The 19730-nt window shown below is 44.3% G+C and overlaps 2 protein-coding genes and 2 long non-coding RNA genes across 5 annotated transcripts in view; 3 read left to right on the plus strand and 1 right to left on the minus strand.

Annotated features, from left to right (window-relative positions):
- Positions 1-5237, plus strand: part of LAMA3 (laminin subunit alpha 3) — a 137542-nt gene extending 132305 nt beyond the window's left edge. For both annotated transcript variants that reach the window (XM_081205493.1, XM_081205494.1), the window contains 5 exons: positions 986-1145; positions 1398-1528; positions 2184-2277; positions 3462-3581; positions 4502-5237. In XM_081205493.1, coding sequence (XP_081061619.1) covers positions 986-1145; positions 1398-1528; positions 2184-2277; positions 3462-3581; positions 4502-4647 — 651 coding nt within the window. In that variant the 3' untranslated portion in view covers positions 4648-5237. The remainder of the gene's footprint in view (positions 1-985; positions 1146-1397; positions 1529-2183; positions 2278-3461; positions 3582-4501) is intronic.
- On the minus strand, positions 1058-18028 carry LOC308593286. The gene is made up of 3 exons (XR_014010894.1): positions 17671-18028; positions 3937-4102; positions 1058-1183 (listed from the first exon to the last, which is right to left on the minus strand). It is a non-coding gene; the product is annotated as an uncharacterized lncRNA (long non-coding RNA).
- LOC308593287 lies at positions 6438-7095 on the plus strand. The gene is made up of 2 exons (XR_014010895.1): positions 6438-6761; positions 6858-7095. It is a non-coding gene; the product is annotated as an uncharacterized lncRNA (long non-coding RNA).
- A 171-nt stretch (positions 18029-18199) lies between the features above and the next one.
- The window catches only part of TTC39C (tetratricopeptide repeat domain 39C), a 42578-nt gene continuing 41047 nt past the window's right edge, over positions 18200-19730 (plus strand). The window contains exon 1 of the mRNA XM_081205499.1: positions 18200-18550. Within this exon, the coding sequence (XP_081061625.1) occupies positions 18414-18550 (137 nt within the window). The 5' untranslated portion in view covers positions 18200-18413. The remainder of the gene's footprint in view (positions 18551-19730) is intronic.

Here is a 19730-nt window from a genome sequence, read left to right on the forward strand (position 1 = left end):
GTAATGCATCTGTCCCATATGGGGATTGAACCTGAAACCTTGGTGTCATCAGCACCATGCTCTAGCCAACTGAGCTATCTAGGCACCACCTGAAAATAGTGGCAGTCTAGTTCTCACACTAACATGAGTTTGACCAAACTGTGGGAGGCAGTTGAAGAAAGGAGTGCCTGGCGTGCTCTGGTCCATGGGGTCACGAAGAGTCAGACATGACTAAACGACTAAACAACAACATAGTTCTTACCGGAGTACTTCCAGTCTGTGACAACTGCATTATTACTATTACCACTTTATATTTTTAAGAGGGGGAAAATATCTCAAAGTAGTTTACAACACATTAGAACTTCAAATAAAAAGTATACATTCAAAGCAACATAATTAACAGGAAACTAAAATATTATCTTAAATATTTAAAAATAAAACTTTACTAAAGGAAATCAAATACAAAATGCACTTTTAAAACAGCATAATTAACAAGTGAATAAAATATTACCAGAAGCATAGAACATCTCTGTTGCTGCCAATTCTGCCAATGGTGGTTCATGGCAGGTAGTGGCTGTGGAAGCTCAGGTGCAGTGACCTGGGTCTGCACTAAGAGAAAGCCAAGATGGTCTCTGGCCTCTTCAGCAGCCTCAGCTTTTGTAGCTGGAGTCAGTCAGGGCTCCCCCCTCCCAGGCTAGGTAGAAAAGGCCTGCAAGGTAGGGAGCTGGTCTTCTAGGTCTCACAGCCAAGATGGTCACTGGCATGTCACCTTCCAACTTGACTCCCACTGAGAAATATGGATGCACAAGTTCCTCACCAATGTTCTAGCCTGACCCTGATTCCTTTGTAAAGTTAAAATACATATAGCTCTAGAGCTTTTTGACATTTCAAGATAGCCTAAAAACTGCATGATCTATTTAGGCATCTGCTCCTAGGCCAGCCAGCATGGAGTGATGCATTGTTCAAGTAAATATTATCATAATCTATGTTGAATTTATATTTACAGAGTATACCAAGAAAGAGTTTTGCAGGTTGCCTGAGAAACTTTAACGCAGAAGGAAAGCACATGCGTACATACCACCAGAACAGCGGCGTTCTGCCTTGCTTGGATAATGTTTTGGAGAATGGGATCTCTTTCTTCAACGAAGGGGGGCATATTGTCATCGGTAAGTATGGTGTAGGAGTTGTTGGTTCTGAACACAAGCTGTGCATTCAATCAGAACAGGGATTCAGAAGTTGTGCATTCAGTCAGAACCCTTTTGGGACCAGGGACATCTTACAGAATGGGGGACTATATAATACCCATCTTAAAAGAAAAGACTCTTGGAACACATACACATCTCAGTAGCAAGTAACAATGTACAGTATAGAGCTGGTATCCCCTTTAACATGTTTTCCCAATTCTTTTTGCTTCCCAGAAAATGCTTTTTCATTGAGCTTGGACTATAGGATTGTATTTAACATTCGTTCAAGAAGCTTGAATGGCATTTTAATTCATACTGGCAGCAAACAAAGGAACTATTTAACTGTGTACATGGAAGAAGGCATGGTAGGTGTGATTCCATCTCTCCCCCGCCCCCCAGATTTGGTGAAGACAGAATGGGTGAGGGGAAGGGAGCATCTACTTTGAACTACTAAGATCTAGTATCAGTATTTACAAAAGCCAGCTCCCAGACTTTTGTCACATTCAAGCATGACAAATGGAACTGGTGATGGACTATGCAGATGAAGAGATGGAGGTGTGCAAATAGAACCTGGCTCAGTTTTCATGGTTCCTATATATTTATGTGGTACAGGGCAGCAGTATGGGACATAGCTGGCAATGGGCAAAATCTAAGCTTCACCGCAGACACTGGCATTGTCAAGGGCAGTGTAAGCCAACGTCTTGTGATGTCAGTATAAATTATTAAATCAGCTTCAACTTAGCAATAACCACCTAGAAAACTCTTAACATGGCTACTTCCTTTTCACCAAAGTAATGCACCGAATATAAAACACACTTTCTTGGCATTTCTGTGGATTGGAAGTATACCCAAAGATCAACAGCATAGCAATCTAGGGTTTACAAGTGAGACAACTGTCCCTAAAAGCATTGGCTAAATTAATCAAGCTCAGCAAACATTTCATTGTCACATTTTCTTGTGTCCATGCTTTTATTTTATTCCTTTTGTTGCTGCTAATTTAAAAGATGTCTGTTTTCACAGCTCACTGCCTCTGGTAATAATGGCGCTGGAGAGTTCTCAACGTCAGTCACGCCTCGGCAGCCTCTGTGTGATGGAAAATGGCACTCCGTAGCAGGTACTATGCAATCTCATTCACCAGTTCTTTAGAGGCAAGAAAATGAGAGTCAGACATTGCTCTAAAAAAAAGTAGCACTTCATGCTTTTTAAAGATGACTAACTGGATTTCTAATGCATTTTTAACTAATGTTCTTTAAATGCATAACTTAATTTGTATCTGTTTAAGATGTATTTGTGTGCATTATCAGTTTAGCTTGATATGAATTCTGACTGTACACGTGTTATGAACACAATCTGTAAATTAGTTCAGAATAACCTAAGAGTAGCCCCATAGATTTCAGTGGGACTACAGCAGGATTCTTCTAAAGCAAGGTGATTTATTGCTTCGGCTAACAGATCTATTAAGTAACATTAGACGGTGGATTGGAGAAGTCATATTTGCTCTTTTTCTCTGTAGCAGCTTTCCCACGTGCTTTTCTCACTGGAATAACAATGAAATAAACTATACAGTACTGCAAATAACATTCCTGCATTCCAAACTACATATTACACTTACAGATGGGTAGCCGTGTTGGTCTGCCATAGTCAAAATAAAAAAAATTTCTTCCAGTAGCACCTTAAAGACCAACTAAGTTAGTTCTTGGTATGAGCTTTCGTGTGCATGCACACTTCTTCAGATACACAGTGTATCTAGGACAAAGCCTAGGACTTGCCGATCAGAAGGTCGGCGGTTTGAATCCCCAGGACGGGGTGAGCTCCCGTTGCTCGGTCCCAGCTCCTGCCAACCTAGCAGTTCGAAAGCACGTCAAAGGGCAAGTAGATAAATAGGTACCGCTCCGGTGGGAAGGTAAACAGCATTTCCGTGTGCTGCTCTGGTTCGCCAGAAATGGCTTAGTCATGCTGGCCACATGACCCGGAAGCTGTACGCCGGCTCCCTCGGCCAATAAAGCGAGATGAGCGCCGCAACCCCAGAGTCGGCCTTGACTGGACCTAATGGTCAGGGGTCCCTTTACCTTTACTTTACCTCCAGTCATATTGTATTTGTCTAGAATAGGTGTCCTGGAATTGCAGGTGAGGAAAGATTTTCATTCATAGATAGATAGATAGATAGATAGATAGATAGATAGATAGATAGATAGATCGATCCAAGGAGATAGGATATAAGTGAAGTATTACTGTGACTGAAACTGGGGAATGTCTTAATGAAAGTCAGGACTAACTGATTTATGTGATTGTTTATAGTAACTTGGAAACAGAACATTGTTTACCTCGAAGTAGATGCAAAGAGTAACTCCACCACTGGACCATCAGCTATGCTCTCCACCAGCCATGCTCAACCACTTTATTTTGGGAGAGTTCCAGGTAGGGAGACTCTTTCTGGTTAATCTTTCAGTACTGCTAACTTTTTTATTATTTTTTAAAGAAATGTATGTAATGAATGTGACAACCTTCTATCCGGAAAAACCTCATTCGGTCAAAAGAAAGTAGAATCTCTTTCTCACTCCTTATGAATACGCCTTTCTCTTTGAAGGCTAAACTAGATGAGAAGTTAATTACATTAATGCAGTTAACATGCACATTAATGAAATAAAATGCAATTTTTTAAAAAAGTGTAAATAGTAGCCATGGGGACAAAAGCAGCGGGACCACAGAAGGGGGAAGAAAAGGTTTGATCCTTCCCCCTACCCCAGCTATCCCCAATGACAAGTGGCCTTACCTTAAGAAAGCTGCTATTTACATCAGAAGTGAAGCTGATCATCATTGGTGTCAGTTGTGGCTTCCCTCCAGGGGCAAATGATGTATTTCCAAGATTTTGGAGGAGACACACAAGTCATCCCAACAAAGAACTTCGAAGTTCCAGCCAGTTCCATGGGAGCTTGATGCTTGCAGGGGAAGATAGCATTGTCAGCCCAAGAGGCCAGTCAGGAAGAAAACAGATAGGAACAGGACCACAGCCAGCGAGTTTAGGTAGAAGGGGAGGGAGCAAGAGAAGATACTTGACTAGAGAGTTCTGTATTAATCTTTCTAGAGCTGTCCAATCAGTGGGACTGGAAAGAGAGCCTTTGTAAAATGTTAACATTTGTTGCAAAACATAGATGAATTCCAAGTAATTTTTAATAGCTGTTATATATTACACTAAAGAAGGAAGTTTATTTTGAATAGGAATAGGCATATACTGATTTCATTCCACTTCTACTGATAAAAAATACTGCAGTTTCTACAATTCTGTACCAAACCGCAATGTGCTGTATTCAACTTATCTTTATCCTTTCTCTTTACAGTAAATTTGGCAACACCGTGGCTTCCTGTTCAGGACGTGTTCCTTGGCTGTCTGAAGGGTGTTTCAATTAATGACAAACCTGTTTTAGTGAGCAAAATTTCAGATGTTCATGGTATTGTCAGCTTGCAAGGGTGCCCTGTCAATTAAATTCCCCATGTATCTCCTCAGGATGAAATCTCCTTAATGTACTGTATGAATGCCACAATATGTTTTCATCTCTTCTAAACTGTGTGTGATTCTTGCCACTTATTTCTAACATGGTTTAAGGATGTATATATTTTTCAGAATTGTGGTCTGGGCCACCATTGTTAGATGCTTTGATATTTTGTTTGGCTTTTGCTGTGTACAATTCATTCTATATGATAAAGCCACGTGAAATACAAAATGCTGTTGTACATAATACTATCAGGTGAGACTCTGCTCTCAGCCACAGTTGTGCATAACTAGAACACTTGTATTGACATAAGCGGCCAGTCCTGAGGCACCTGACATGACAAGCACTACCCAAATTAGAAATGAAAAATGTTTGGATTACAACCAGAATCTGACCTTGTTGGCAGAATTTTATAAAAAATAGACAATTATGTTGGGTTGCTGAACCAGCTCTTTCTTATAAGTCTGCATTTGACAAAAAATAACATAAACCTGAATATGAAGCACTTTAAAAGAATGGAATCCAAGAAGTTACAGTTTTAAGAGTTCTATGGCCAAATAAATGCAATTTGCTTTAAAAAAAATATCTGTATGTTTATTGTATTTACACATGGCACTATTTTGAACAACTTTAATCAAAATAATTTGGCTGAATAAGAACAGTAAGTTTCAGCCCACTATCTTTTACTTAATATGCATAAAATATCTCTATGTGGTATAATTTCCTCCCATAATAACAGAAGTGAGAAAGATGCTGTGCCCTTTTGTGTGTGTGGAGAAAATGAAGGTAGTTTGATCTTCCGTGAGTGTTTCAGTCTGGAGACTGCAAGATCTGCAACCAGAGGTATTCTTTCACACGTCTAGAAAATTCAACTGGTTCATGATTTATCTACATCTTAGACTGCCATTTTTTTCAGGGTTTCCTTCCACCTTTTTTACCTTTATACCAGCCCACTTAAAAAAATAACAATTAAGAAATACCTGAGCAATGTGGGCTGCAATGATACACTCAATTCTACCATCAATTTCATATTTTAAAGAAGATGATGTTTCTTATGAGAAACACATACATTTCAGAAACCAGTTTAGTAATCCTATGGTCCTGCCATGCTGGCAGCCAGCTTACACCTGTATAATGTAGGGATGAAGGAATCAGTGTATTTCCAGTCATTCTCACGGTAGACCCATTGAAAGGAGTGGACTTAAATAATTATGAATAACATAATTCCATTTGTTTCAGTGGACGTACGCCGACTTAGTTGATACCACTCATTGCTCATAGATACTTGGACTTTGCTAAGAATCCCTTCATCACTAGAATATTAGCACCTCCTATCACTGTGGCACCCAATAGGATATGTATTGTTTTGATAGTAAGTTGAAAGAGGTACAACCCTGTCTATAAATTAATAAAACCATAAAAGTAATTAACCACCCTGTTACCTGGCCAGTAACATTTGGGAGGTTTCCTCCTTTTGCCCACTTCTTAATTTCCTCATCCTGGTCCTGTTAGCTCCAAAAAAAACTCCCATAGAAAAACTTGCTGCTCGTTATCAGCTCTGTGGCTTGGATTAGTGTTAGCATTCATACTTTACTTCCACAAACCATTTCCTCGTTTGCTCAATAGCACTGAAGTTCAACCATATGGTTCACAAGTCATGTTTGTTGAGAGCAAAAGGAGTCACAGCAATGCCACCCATACAACTTGATTTCTCCCCTTGCCTTCTCCTTTTGCTTGTTTCACTTTGCATAATATATAGGGAAGCATCCAGTTCCTTAAAAAAAGGGACAGTCACATTTATGTGTGCATAGTGCACCATTAAACAAGTGCCTATTTGCAGCTGTGACTAGTAATTATCTATCCTATTATTTTTCCATGCCTCCTCTAGTCCATTTCCCTGCTTTCGTTTGCAAAGTCAGCTGAAGTACAGATCCCCTCTATAGCCCGCAAGAAAGCAGTGCCAGTTTCACATGTGTATAGATAAGCCAAAGCATGGTAATTCAACAGCATATTTCAACAAACCATTGGATGCTGCTGTGGTAAGACCTAACCTTTGGTAAGCTGAAAGAGGATGTGACCACTATAATTGGTTTTGCCCTGTTGTACAGTTGCATTGAACTGATGGTCTTCTGGCCCTTCCAGATGGATGACTCTCTGAGTATCCTCCCTGAGCCCCTGGCATGAGGCAGCCTATGGATCTAAGCAAGCGGTTACACAAGATGACAAGCCTCTAATACACCTACCATGAATACCATCATCAGAGCTGCTGTACTAATCCAGGAAATACAGCTTTTCATGAGAGTTAAGTGGCACCAGTCAGAAATGTAATAGTGGCTTTGTTGGAGCATAGTGTCAACACTCTTTTTGCTATGTTGCAATGCAGCAGTATTAAAGGAAGCATATCCTGTTTCCATTTACAAGCACCACTCCCTACTTATTCACCTTTTGCTTAAGATCTCATTATTCATTTGCCCTAGCATAGCATGTTGACATACTGCCTCTCTGCACTCATAATACAATAATTCATCAACATGACAAAAGCCTGGTGCAGATGGGGGAAAAACCATGCAGGCTGGAGGTTGGACAAGGTATGCTCATCACTTGTACACCCCTGTTTTAGTAGGTTAGTATTACCTCCTGAAAGGAACCTCTGCTAGATTCTTTAGCAATTTGTTTTACAGGCTGTGCCAACTTATATATATTTTTAAAGGGGTGCAGCAGTGAACTGGAAACTTGCCTTAAGCCCCTTGCTAATCCCTTTCTCTACAAGAAACAATTAAAGAGGAAAACCCTTATTTAGAGGTTTAATGTATGACTAGGCACCTTGGTGTGTCAATATTTTTAAAACTGTAGCACAGGAGAAAGTTATTTACTATATTTATGTCTTGGCTTTCTTCTGTCATGGAACCTGAGGTGGCATATGCTTTTTTTAAAGAAACTTTTTGTCTTCTGCCTCTTCTTCAAATATACAGTAGTGCTACATCATTAGCCTGAATAGCTACTCTTTAAAAAGGTACAGTGGTACCTCAGGTTTAGAACTTAATTCGTTCTGGAGGTCCTGTTCTTAACCTGAAGTACCACTTTAGCTAATGGGGCCTCCCGCTGCTGCTGTGCCACCGGAGAACGATTTCTGTTCTCATCCTGAAGCAAAGTTCTTAACCCGAGGTACTATTTCTCTGTTAGTGGAATCTGTAACCTGAAGTGTCTGTAACCTGAGGTACCACTGTAAAGGTAAAGGACCCCTGACAGTTAAGTCCAGTCGTGAACGACTCTGGGGTTGCGCTGCTCATCTTGCTCTATAGGCCGAGGGAGCTGGCATTTGTCCACAGACAGTTTTTCCTGGTCATGTGGCCAGCATGACTAAGCCGCTTCTGGCGAAACCAGAGAAGCGCACGGAAACGCCGTTTACCTTCCCGCCAGAGCGGTACCTATTTATCTACTTGCACTTTGACATGCTTGCGAACTGCTAGGTTGGCAGGAGCTGGGACCGAGCAACGGGAGCTCACCCCATCGCAGGGATTCGAACCGCCGACCTTCCAATCGGCAAGCCCTAGGCTCTGTGGTATAGACCACAGCACCACCCATGTCCCTGAATAGCTGCTCTATATTCCCCCTAATTCCAGCTCACATACTCCTGCCTAGGACAGCCCCAAGATATTTTGCTGGCTGAGGCAAAGGACAAGATGGTACCACTCCACATACAGGTATCAAATGGACTGAGATAAATCTTGGCTGGGACTGATGGGAGCAGGAATCCAACAACAGGAGGGCCACAGGTTCCCCATCTTTAATTTAACACTTGAAAAAGGATGACAGACATATCCCCTGTCACAGATCTGCCTGCCATCCTTTTCAAAGGGGAGGCTGCAAAATAAATGCAGCCTCCCCTTTGAAATAAATGCAGAATGAAACAAGATGTTGGAATTGGACAGCTATCAGGATGAGGCTGCTTTACTATTTTCCTTCAGCTGCTTTTTTTTCCTGAAAAGGAAAATATAAGGTGTCTCTATATCCTTCCCCCTGTGGATAGGAAAGTGACTTGGGGATTATTTTAAGCCGACAGATATCAAGAGGGGAAAGGATCAAGCACACATAAATACAAACAGTCAGTTCTCTTCCAGTTTCAGCTTCGTGAATTGGCTTTTCCTTAGAAAAACAAAGAAGCCAGCATTGTGACCTCCAGTGTCTTGAGAAGGAAGGGAAGGCATGAAGGCCTTTGACTAAAGCTTATCTAAGCATTAAGAGCCCTAACCCAGCTGTTGCCCATGGATAATGCTGTCACTTGAACGTACATGAAAATTATTGTGCTTGAATGCACACATTTAATACACTTAATTGAGGAAGAGTCCTTCGTGTTCAGGCATACAAAGGGAAACAAAGACTTTTATCAGTCCCACTCCTAAAACACATATTACAGTCATTTATTTTCCCAAGCACACGTGGCAAAACCTTTCAGATTACAAAACTGTATTTCTCAGGGATGCTATATCAGATGTTAGAAACAAACACTCTCCCCAGTACAATATGTACAATCTCTTTCCAGAGTCAATATTGTGTGAGCCCTCATTTATTACTAGGGCCAAACTGGACATGACATAGATTTGTAATCAGAATTTTGGGTGGGGTGTTTGTGTGTGTGTGTGTGTGTGTGTGTGTGTGTGTGTGTGTGTGTGTTTTTCAGTTCAAAGCTGCCAGGATAGTTTGACTGAGTGTTTAACCCTATGGCTTTGGTGTGGGTATCTGAATGCCCTTCTGGTTTCACAATAAGCTGTGACTACATTACAGTCATCCTTTGAGGCCTTTTTCTGGCTCTCCTGCCTCTGGAGGTGCAGGCAATGACTGTGGGGAGAAAGATTTCTTGATTGTGGCATCCACCCTATGGAATGCTCCCCCCAGGGAACCTCACCCAGTACCTACTTGATCACTTTCTAGTTCTAGGTGAAGGCTTTTTCGTTGACTTGGATTTTAAACCCATATTCTACTGTTTGATTGTTATACATTTTGTTTTGAATTACCTATTGATTTTACTGTTTTATTCAGTCTTAGCTGAAGCCCCCTCGAGAATGGAAACACTAAGGTAGATGAGAAAACTATTCCTCCTCCTCCAATGGTGATGTTTGATTCCAACTCCCATCAGCCCTAGTCAACTGGGCCATGGTCAAGCATGATGGGAGCTATAGTCCAACATCTGGAGGGCAATAAGTTTCCAAACTGAACAGTAAAATGTATGTTACTAGTCATTTAGAGTTACTCACTCACTGTGATTGGTTGTGCCTGGACTTAAGTACAGCGCTTTGTGCATAATGTGAGTGAGTCAGAGGCATTGTCAGTCACAAGGAACACAAGGTGATAGCTGAGGGACAACATCAGGAAGTGGAACTGGCCAGCTCAGCAACTTAGTTGAGCACAGTCCATTCCTATACAGTGGTACCTCAGGTTAAGTACTTAATTCGTTCCGGAGGTCTGTTCTTAACCTGAAACTGTTCTTAACCTGAAGCACCACTTTAGCTAATGGGGCCTCCTGTTGCCGCTGCGCCGCCGAAGCACAATTTTTGTTCTTATCCTGAAGCAAAGTTCTTAACCTGAAGCACTATTTCTGGGTTAGCAGAGTGTGTAACCTGAAGCATCTGTAACCTGAAGCGTATGTAACCTGAGGTACCACTGTATATGCCTACCCAGAAGTAATTCCCGTGGAGTTCAAGTGAAGGATTATTGCCATAAAGGATCAAATGTAATGCAATCTCTGGAAAGGTTAACAGCTCTAGCATTATTACTATGTTCACCCGAGAAACTAGCTATTCTGGAAAGGACAGCAAAATAAGAGCTAGTTAATTATAGACTAAAACCCTTGCTTAAACTACCCTTTACTGAAATGACCTTGAGGGTAAAGATGTTAGGTATTTGTACATCAAACCAAAACAGGTACTGAAGGTGGAATAGACTTCCCTGTATTGCACTTCACGAGGTTACTCAAGTACATTTTGTTATGTTCTCAGGGTTATTCAGCAATCAGTTTCTGTACTGCAGCTATGAGTGGCTTAACTTGCAGAAATTTTATATTGATAGTATGTGTTGAGAATAGCAGTAATGAATATTTTGATTTATTTCACACACACCCAATGCTGACATGTTATTGAAAATTGATTCCCTGCCACCCAATTTGTGTATCTATCTATCTATCTATCTATCTATCTATCTATCTATCTATCATCTATCTATTTTAAAGACTGTCTCTAGGGGCGACTAACATTAAGAGTCATGATGGATCAGACCAAAGGCCTATTTGGTCCATCATCCTCTTCCCACAGTGGACATGAGGCCAATAGCTGCCTCCCATTATTGTTCCTCAGCAGCTGGTGTTCAGAAGCATACTGCCTTTGATTCTCAGTGCAGTATATAGACATCATAACTGGTCTGAGAGAACACAATGTTCTTTGTGTGTGCGCGCACACACAGATGCCTAAGCAAGGCTATCATATGATAATAATTTTACCAGCATGGACTAATCTTGAATGGATTGATTTAGGGGCTGAAAGGCCCTTCTATGCCTTGATTTCATTATTTCATTACTGAAATAATCTGCCTAGACACAGGGCCCCATGGAAGTGCATGGGAGGAAGGCTGCACCATAACCCTCAAGACTGGGAAATGAGTCAAATGTGCACTGTATACATGATACATTCCTTTACATCGAAGAGGATGGGGAAGTTTGTGCTCACGTTGACCTTCATTTGCACAATGTCAATATTTGTATGGGTGCCTCACAGTTCACTGATGGTGCAATCCTTGTCCCCCCAAAGTCCTATTGAGTGCAGTGGGACTTGTTCCCATGTAAGTAAATATAGGAACATTTGAGTTATCATCCAAACATGGCACAGGTGTTACAGGTCACTGCAGCAGCTCCCTCGCCCTCCATGTCTCTGGTCCTATACACACCAAGAGACAGAACTCTGGTCCTCCCCCTTAAACTCTCCCACTAAACGCCCTCACAAATGCCCCTGTTTGCGAGGTCTATTCACAAGCTCTCAGGATCTGCACTGAGCTAAGTTTGACTGCTGCTGGTTGCTAACTCCCATCTCAGTTGGCTTCCTCTTAGCTGTAACGCCTCCCGCTCAGATCCTGTGTTCCCACAGAGCAATCAGCCACCCACACGCTCAGGCTCCAGAAGACACAAGCTCACTCTCTTCAGTCTCCTCCTGCAATCCTTGTCCCTGTTTGCGAGGTGTAGTTGCGAGCTCCGAGGATCAGCACTGAGCTAAGCTTGAACACCTTTGCCATCATGAGAAGTTAGGCAGCCTTCCCCTGCCAAATAAAGTCCCCATCCTCTTTTTGAAGGATGCAGTTTAATCTGCAAGAGGTGCAGCCAATCATAGCCCCCCCCCCCACAGACATTTAACAGGACTAGGCAAATATTGCCCATTAATTAATAAATTATATTTATATTTTGCTTTTCAGCCACAATGGGCTTTTTAAGTGGCTAACTGTGTTAGTAGGTAAACCCAGATGTATGGCAATGCAATAGAAAAAGCACCGGAAACAGCTCAAATCACTATTTTGGGGTTAGGTTTCCCTTAAAAAGCTCAACATTTCTGGGGTCTTCTTAAAAAAAGCTGCACAGCCCTACCAATACCAATCCAGATTTATTCTGTTCACATCAACTTTTTAAAAACTGAAGTCCTGCAAATCAGTGCCCTGTGTGTAACCTACAGCCTTTATGCAACAGACTTTGCCTGCAAGCAACCCTGCAGCATCGCTGATCTCTTGATGTTCCATAGTAAAGAGATTAAATGCACTTTATTAACGCAGGAAAAGGACTATAAAACTATTAACAGGCTGTAGCACTAACAGCACCAGTAAAATTGCCTGATCACTGCTGTTTGAAGTACGTCATGTTTGCTTTAATGTAGTGGAAATACAGTTTTCAACACCACAAATCTTCCTAAGCATTTGGCACAACTTGATTGTAAATGGGCCAAACAGAGTTAACTAAAGAGCATGGTTCTCACACTTTGCAGGGAACTCCACAGATAACACACAGGACTTAGGTACTTATTTGCTATCTCCATGATTTTTGCTCTGCTAAATTGCAAACCACATGAAGAGTAGTGGTTATGAAGGCAAATCTAAATGTAAGAAGTACATCGGGGCTGTCTGTTTACAGATTACATTTCATCTGTTTGTTTATTCCATTATGTTTATATACCACATTTCCTCTAAGGAACTCAAGGTACTTTTCATGATTCTAACCCTCCCCACATTTATCTTCACAACAGCCCTGTGAGGTAGGTTAGGCCAGTGTTTCCCAACCACTGTTCCGCGGCACACTAGTGTGCCGCGAGATGTTGCCTGGTGTGCCGCGGGAAAAATTAAAAAATTCGAAAGATATATATATTTTTTAAAAAGTCAAATTTTCGATTGGGGCGCCGTCACTAGATGACCCCTGGGGTTCCCTCCCTCCCTCCCGCTCTGCGCCTCCATCCTCCTCCTCCTCCTCCGGGGAGGCCCTTCCTGGCTCTCGGCCAAGGCTTGGCAGCTGCCACTCACTCACTCGCTCGCCCACCCGTCCCTCCATCCCTGCACCCGGCCTCTCCCCCTCCGTCCCCGGCGCGGGGGCTGCCGGGATCCGTAGTCCCCTCGCCCTTGGGCTCCGCGCCCGCGCAGGGTGCGCAAACTACGTTTCCCAGCGTGGCCTGGCGGGCCGGGCATTTTGTTTGAAGCGCTCTTCTCCCGGCCATGGAATGAGCACAGCGGCGGCGGCCGGGCGGGCAGGGGCTCTTCCGCGCAGACCCCGCGCAGCCTGCCTGCGCCCCCACGGAGATCGGGCGGCAGGATGGAGCCCGGGGATCCCCGCGGAGGCGGAGCGGCGGAGGCGGAGGCTGCCCCCCAGGTAGGGCTGCGTCGGGGGGTGTTTATTCTTGCAATGCTGCATCCGCGCCGGAGGGGACGCATCGGACCGCGGGGAGACCCCTTGGAGGGCGTGCAAGGCAATGCATGCGTGCAGGCGTTGCATGGAGTGCAGTGCAATGCAATGGCAACGCGGCACCCTGCATGCATGCATGCAACTTCCACCGGCGCTCCGGACTTGGCAGGTGAGGGGGGTCCCCAGTGGGCGGCAGAGAGAGCCGGGAGGGCGAAGGGGAGCCGGGGGGAGCAGCGCTGCTCCCCGAGCCGAGCCCGGGGGGAAACTTCGGCGTCGTTGTGCCGGGTGTTGGAAGCGGAGGCTGGCGGGGGCCCCTCACCTGCAAAACCTGGTCGCCTCTCATATATTTTGTGCATTGCATTCATCGCCCGCTTTCTCCTCCAAGGAGCTCCCGGGGGCGCGCGTGGTTCTCCCCGTGTTATCCTCGCAACAACAGCCCTGCGAGGTGGGTCAGGCGAGTGGCCCAAGGGAGCACCCAGGGATTGTCCTGGCCAGGTGGGGTGATTTGAACCCTGCTCTCTGCCCGGTCTTCGTCCTCATTTAGCCCCCACATGTGCATGACTGTGCATGACTGAGGTTTTCCCCCCTTGTCTTGGCTATGGTGTGAGTCTGTCCTGTTAATTAATGGGGTTCTGCCTTCGGAGAAGATGAGCCAGCCCTCAAGGAGGTGATTATGTAATTTGCTAGCAATTCATGTCCCTCCCGGCGTGACGCTGCGCGCTGACGTCACGGGGCTGTAATGGTGGTGTGCCTCGAGATTTTTTTCATGAAACAAGTGTGCCTTTGCCCAAAAAAGGTTGGGAAACACTGGGTTAGGCTGACAAGGACTAGCCCCAGGTCAACCTGTGAGCTTCATGGGTGAATATGGCTCACATGGCATATATACCAAATGTTTGCAGGGTGGTGTGTGTGTGCAGGATCCTGTCCCAACGAAACTCAAATGTGTTTGGTCTGTTCTCTGAACATACTGTGCAAGTCTTTCAGTGCAACCAGGGGCCTGATCCGTCAAATCTACATGTCTTATGAACAGGATACAAGGGAACCCTGCAGAACAGCCCAGTGATGACTGGGTGTGCTCAGTGACCACAGAATGCTAATGGACTGTTGGAGATAAGGACTAGAAAACCAGAGAGAAAGGGGTATCCGTGTGGTACTTAATTCTGAGAAAACATGCATAGGAATGGGCCGAACATCACATACAAGGATTTGTTATCACTCTGAATTTGATACAGCTGGGAAGTTGTTATTTGCTTTCAGTAGAAACTGCCAGCTCTACTGTTAGGCAAAGGAGTATATCACTTTAGGTGGCAGATTTTAGAAGGACCACGGTTGCCTGTCTCCAATTTGGGCTGAATGATAGGAAGATTGCTTGAGTGTTTAAATATGAACCTACATAGAGAAGAACTACCTCTTCTTTAGATTTAACTTCTATCCTGGCCAACTAAAAGAATTGTAAACTCATGCATTAAAAAAAAATTGAGACCATTTTTGATTAGGCAGAGCAGAGCCTGTGCTGTCAGATGACAATCACTTAAAGTAAGGACTCATATTCCGAAGAGCTGTAACATTTCTGATACAAGGACTTTTAAATTTCAGTAATAAGTGAAGCCCTACAATCTATTTCAGGCAGGTTTGGAATATTTTTAGCAGCATCCACTCTGGTAAATAAATGGGTTCTTTTAAATGGCTTCTGCGGAAAGCAAGGCTTTGCAAGGTGCTCAGCCATCTTTTAGCAAGAGTTGCAAGATTTTTGTTGCTGAATTTTAATACCACAATCCTTACTGTCTGAAATCCTTTTCTTGCTTGACTGTAAAGCAGTCACTAGTAGGCAAAACAACTTGGCAGTACAGTGCTTAGGATCAGTTTTTAAATGTTAATGCTATGTCTCTTGCAGCAGGATGAGGAGTCCAGGTGAAGTGTGTTGAATACACCGATGCATTGACAAGCAACAGCACACAGTATACACGCACCAGAAAATCCAGAAAGCTCTAGCCATATACCTGTGTGTACTTAATTCCTAGCTGCTCCTTAAACTCAGAACTGTCCCTGTTAAGAACGATATTAGTGGGAACTAGGATATTAAGCCTTTGTAGCTCAGTCAGTAGAACATAAGACTTTTAATCTCAGGGTTGTGCATTCAAGCCCCATGCTGGGCAAAAGATTCCTGCATTGTGGGAGTTGGACTAGATGACTCTTGTGGTTCCTTCCAACTCTACAATTCTATGATTCTAGGCGCATCTTCTTCCCTTAGTTACTACTTGCATTTAAGAGGACAAACAACAACAACAACAACAACAATAATAATATACTTTTTTATTTATACCCTGCCCTTCTCGGCCAGGGCCAGGCTCAAGGCGGCTAACACCAAATATAAATTACAATAAAACATAATATAAAGGGGGGGCAGTTAATTAAAATACAACTTAAAATACAGCTTAAAATGCAGCCTCATTTTAGTAGTAGCCCATAAATCAAGACCATAAAGGGAGGAAACATCAGATATTCACCTGAGACAGCTATCCATGTTGGTCCTACATGAGCCAGCAAAAAGGCCAAGGGAAAATTTACCGGTATATACCAAATCCCATATAAGGGGTCAGAGTGAGTCCAAGCCGAAGGCCAGGCGGAACAGCTCCATCTTGCAGGCCCTGCGGAAAGATGTCAAATCCTGCAGGGCCCTGGTCTCTCGTGTCAGAGAGTTCCACTTAGTCAGGGCCAGTGCCGAAAAGGCCCTTGCCCTAGTTGAGACCAATCTAACTTCCTTGAGGCTCAGGACCTCCAAAATTTTGTTATTTATGGACCTTAAGGTCCTCCTCGGAGCATAAACAAACAGCAACAGCAAGGAATAAGGACAGGAGATTCTGGGGTTTGGCAATGGGGCCCCTGCAAGTTGTGGGCCTGACACCGCTCACCTCCAACCTGAGTGTCATGGTCAGTTTTGACATTGAGCAGGTGGCCTCCCCTCCCCCTGCTGCCCACAATCTTTAGTCCTACATAATTGGAAATTTATACTTGGTATTTCATTTTATTTTTAATCCAGTAGTTTCTGCATTATAATCTTTGTGTGGCTTCTTGCAGCTTAAATGACAGCTGTGTCAATAAACATTCAAGATTTTAAAATTGTGTGCTTCTTCATCAGCAATAGCCTTTACTTGTCTAGTCAGTCAGACGCAAGCCCCTTAAGTTCAATGAAAATTATTCCCAGGTAAGAATGCACAGGATTTCAGTTTGGATTCAATCCATTGCTATTAGGAGGAAAATGTGCCCTTTCCTGTTTCATTTTCTGTGTTAAACTGCAGTCACATGTTTACACTGAATTTGGGCCAAGGCTTGGCCTCACAATCTGCTTTGGAGTCCAGGGTTTGTCCTTGAAAGAATAACAAGAGGGAGGGCAACCTCCTTGAACATGTTTAGAGTGGTACTTTTCCTGCTGCTGTCAGACACCTGGTATTAGGAGGCAGGGCTTCTATGACAAGGGGAATATAAAGTGAAAACACAGCTTCAACTTCTCACATTCACTACTGCAGCAATGCAGACAGAAATATAATTGTAACATATTACACCGTGGCGTCTCTGGCATTTTTATTTCAAGTCTCCTGGGTTTTTTGCTTCAGAAAACCATATATATTATGGACACACGAGATAAATTGCTATATAGGCACAACACACACACAGTCATAGCAGCGTTATCGTGATTTGTTCACTCTAAGGAGAAATTACAGCTAAATCAAAACACACATAAAGGTTTTTTTAAATGGACATTTGACAGAATGTTTGAAAATATAGTTCAATTGTGCAGAGTATCACATTTCAACTGCTGGCAGGAACTATCTTATATTTTAATACATCTATTTTAGTACAGTGCTTGGAAATTTTTAGGCACTTTGTAAGTACTGTATTAAATAACAATAATCCTTTACTGCTGCAGTCTTAAGAACACCAACCAGAGAGAAATGGCCCACTGACGAATTTAACATCGATTCCCCCCCCACCCCTGTTTTTTATGTTGTTAGCTCACCACACTTATGACCGAGAGGCAGGACTTAAAAGCTTGGAAACAAGCACATATACGTATGTTGAAATCGGTGTAACTTACTTCTGAGCAAACATGCACCGAAGAGGACTGGGCTATGTAGCTCTGTTAACTAGGATGGTTAGATGATGGAACCTCCACATTCAGCAGCAGCCTATCTTTGAAGACCAGGTGCCTGGAGACTTTAACAGAGGCAGCTGTTCTGCCACCGCTGGAAACAAAGGACTGCATCAGATGCACCCTTCAGCCCTCTCGATGCTTAGAGGTGGCGGACTTAATAGAAAGCTTACATCCCCCCCTCTCCAAAACCTCCCCCCCTTCTTTTTCCTCTTTTTTCGGTTTGTTAAAGAAGCCACCTTCACCCGCTGACGCCACCTGGAAGAGCAAACAGGAACTCTCCCCGTGACGTCCCGCCCCAGATCTCTCCCCTTCGGAACCCCGAGCAGCCACTCCGAGCAGGTGCCAACGGCGGCTGGCTGAGGGCAGCGGCTTCGGCGCCAGAGGCACGCAGGCTCACGCACTGCCCCGCGCAGGCGCGCCAGCGGCAAGCCCTCGCTCCGAGGGCTGCGGAGTCGCCTTAGCTAACCGGTTGCGCTACTCGCGTCGGGCCGGCGAAGGGGAGAGCGGGCGGTTGCCGCTGAGGGAGGAGGGGCCGCGAAGGGCGAAGGGAACGAGGCTCGGCTTTGTTTGCGCGCCTTTATATCCCTCTGCGCTAGCCCAGCCTCTCCGCTTGCCGGCGCCCGTACAGGAGGAGGCGGAGGAGGACGACGGAGCCTGCTGGGCGGGTCTCCCACCTGCCCATTGCCATGGCCGGCTCCGAGCAGGACGGCGGCACCGGCGAGGCGCCGCTGCCCCTCGAGGACTCCGAGCTGGCGCTGGCCGGCATCAACATGCTGCTCAACAACGGCTTCCGGGAGTCCGACCAGCTCTTCAAGAAATACAGGTACCCGCCATCCTCTCTCTCTCTCTCTCTCTCTCTCTCTCTCTCTCTCTCTGGCCCCCCAAGGACCTTGCAGTCTAAACTGGGGGCACGTGAGGAGGGACGGATCTCCAGCCTAAATTTAAGCCGCCGCCCCCCGGCCCGCTTTTCTTTTTTGGAATGATAACCGTTGGGGTTGCCCTCGGGTGCATGGAGGCTCGCCCGCCAGAAGCCCTCCACCTGCTCCTCTCTCCCTTGCCACCCTAGCAATGTGCGCCACTTGTCCTTCTCCCTTTGTTGTGCTTGGCGTTGCTGCCCTCGCTGCTGCACCTAGAACTCGGCCCTCGCTGGTGCTCATCCTTGAGCTTGTTTTTTAATGCCTGCACTTGGCCCTGGGATGTGTGAGGTAATAGCCTTGAGCATGTTCAGAGGGATTTGCTCTTCCTGTATGTATCACCCACATATGTAGAAGGGTTGCCCACATACCAAATTAAATAAATGACGTCTTTCACTTTTATTGCATCTCCTGCTGAACAAGATCACACCTTCCAATTGTGCCTTAATTCCTATTTGGAGCAATACCTGTCACTGCAGTCACACCCTGTGTCACCTAATGCACCTTTTTTTCAGCAGGTGTCTATTGAAACTTGCTTCAGCTAATCTGGCTGAATGGCAGAATGGTTTTATACATTGAGAGCTAACCACTTCCAGATCATGATCTGATCTCTTCTTTTCTCAGGCCACTGTATTTTCGATTTTTTTCCCAGTGTCCTGTATCTTTCTTTGAATGCTTATACCCAGATACATATGACAATCAACTGTGGTTAGTGGTGAAAGAAAAAAGCCACTCTGCACATACTTGAAGATGCTTAATAACTTCACGGGCTTCAGACCTGAGCATTGGCATTAAAAGCAGATCCTGGGACTGATCTCTAAACTGGTTAAGCAGTGGTGGAAAGGGGGTTGCTTCTTCTGTCCAGGAAGGCATTGGACACCATTCAACTAACACTGCTGCTGATAGAACTTCATTCATATACAGTATATGTGGGGGATTGTATAAAAACCACTAGAGTTTATAGAGACTGCACAGTGGCAATTCTTTGGTGAAATGTGCCCAGTGTGCTGCTTTGTGGTGGCTGGTCTTATCCTGGTAATGATATATGTGGGGGGAAAGTTGTGCACTGACTACAACTAATGTTACTTC

The sequence above is a fragment of the Podarcis bocagei genome (genome assembly GCF_964188305.1).
Source record: "Podarcis bocagei genome assembly, chromosome: 8".
Classification (NCBI taxonomy): Eukaryota; Metazoa; Chordata; class Lepidosauria; order Squamata; family Lacertidae; genus Podarcis; species Podarcis bocagei.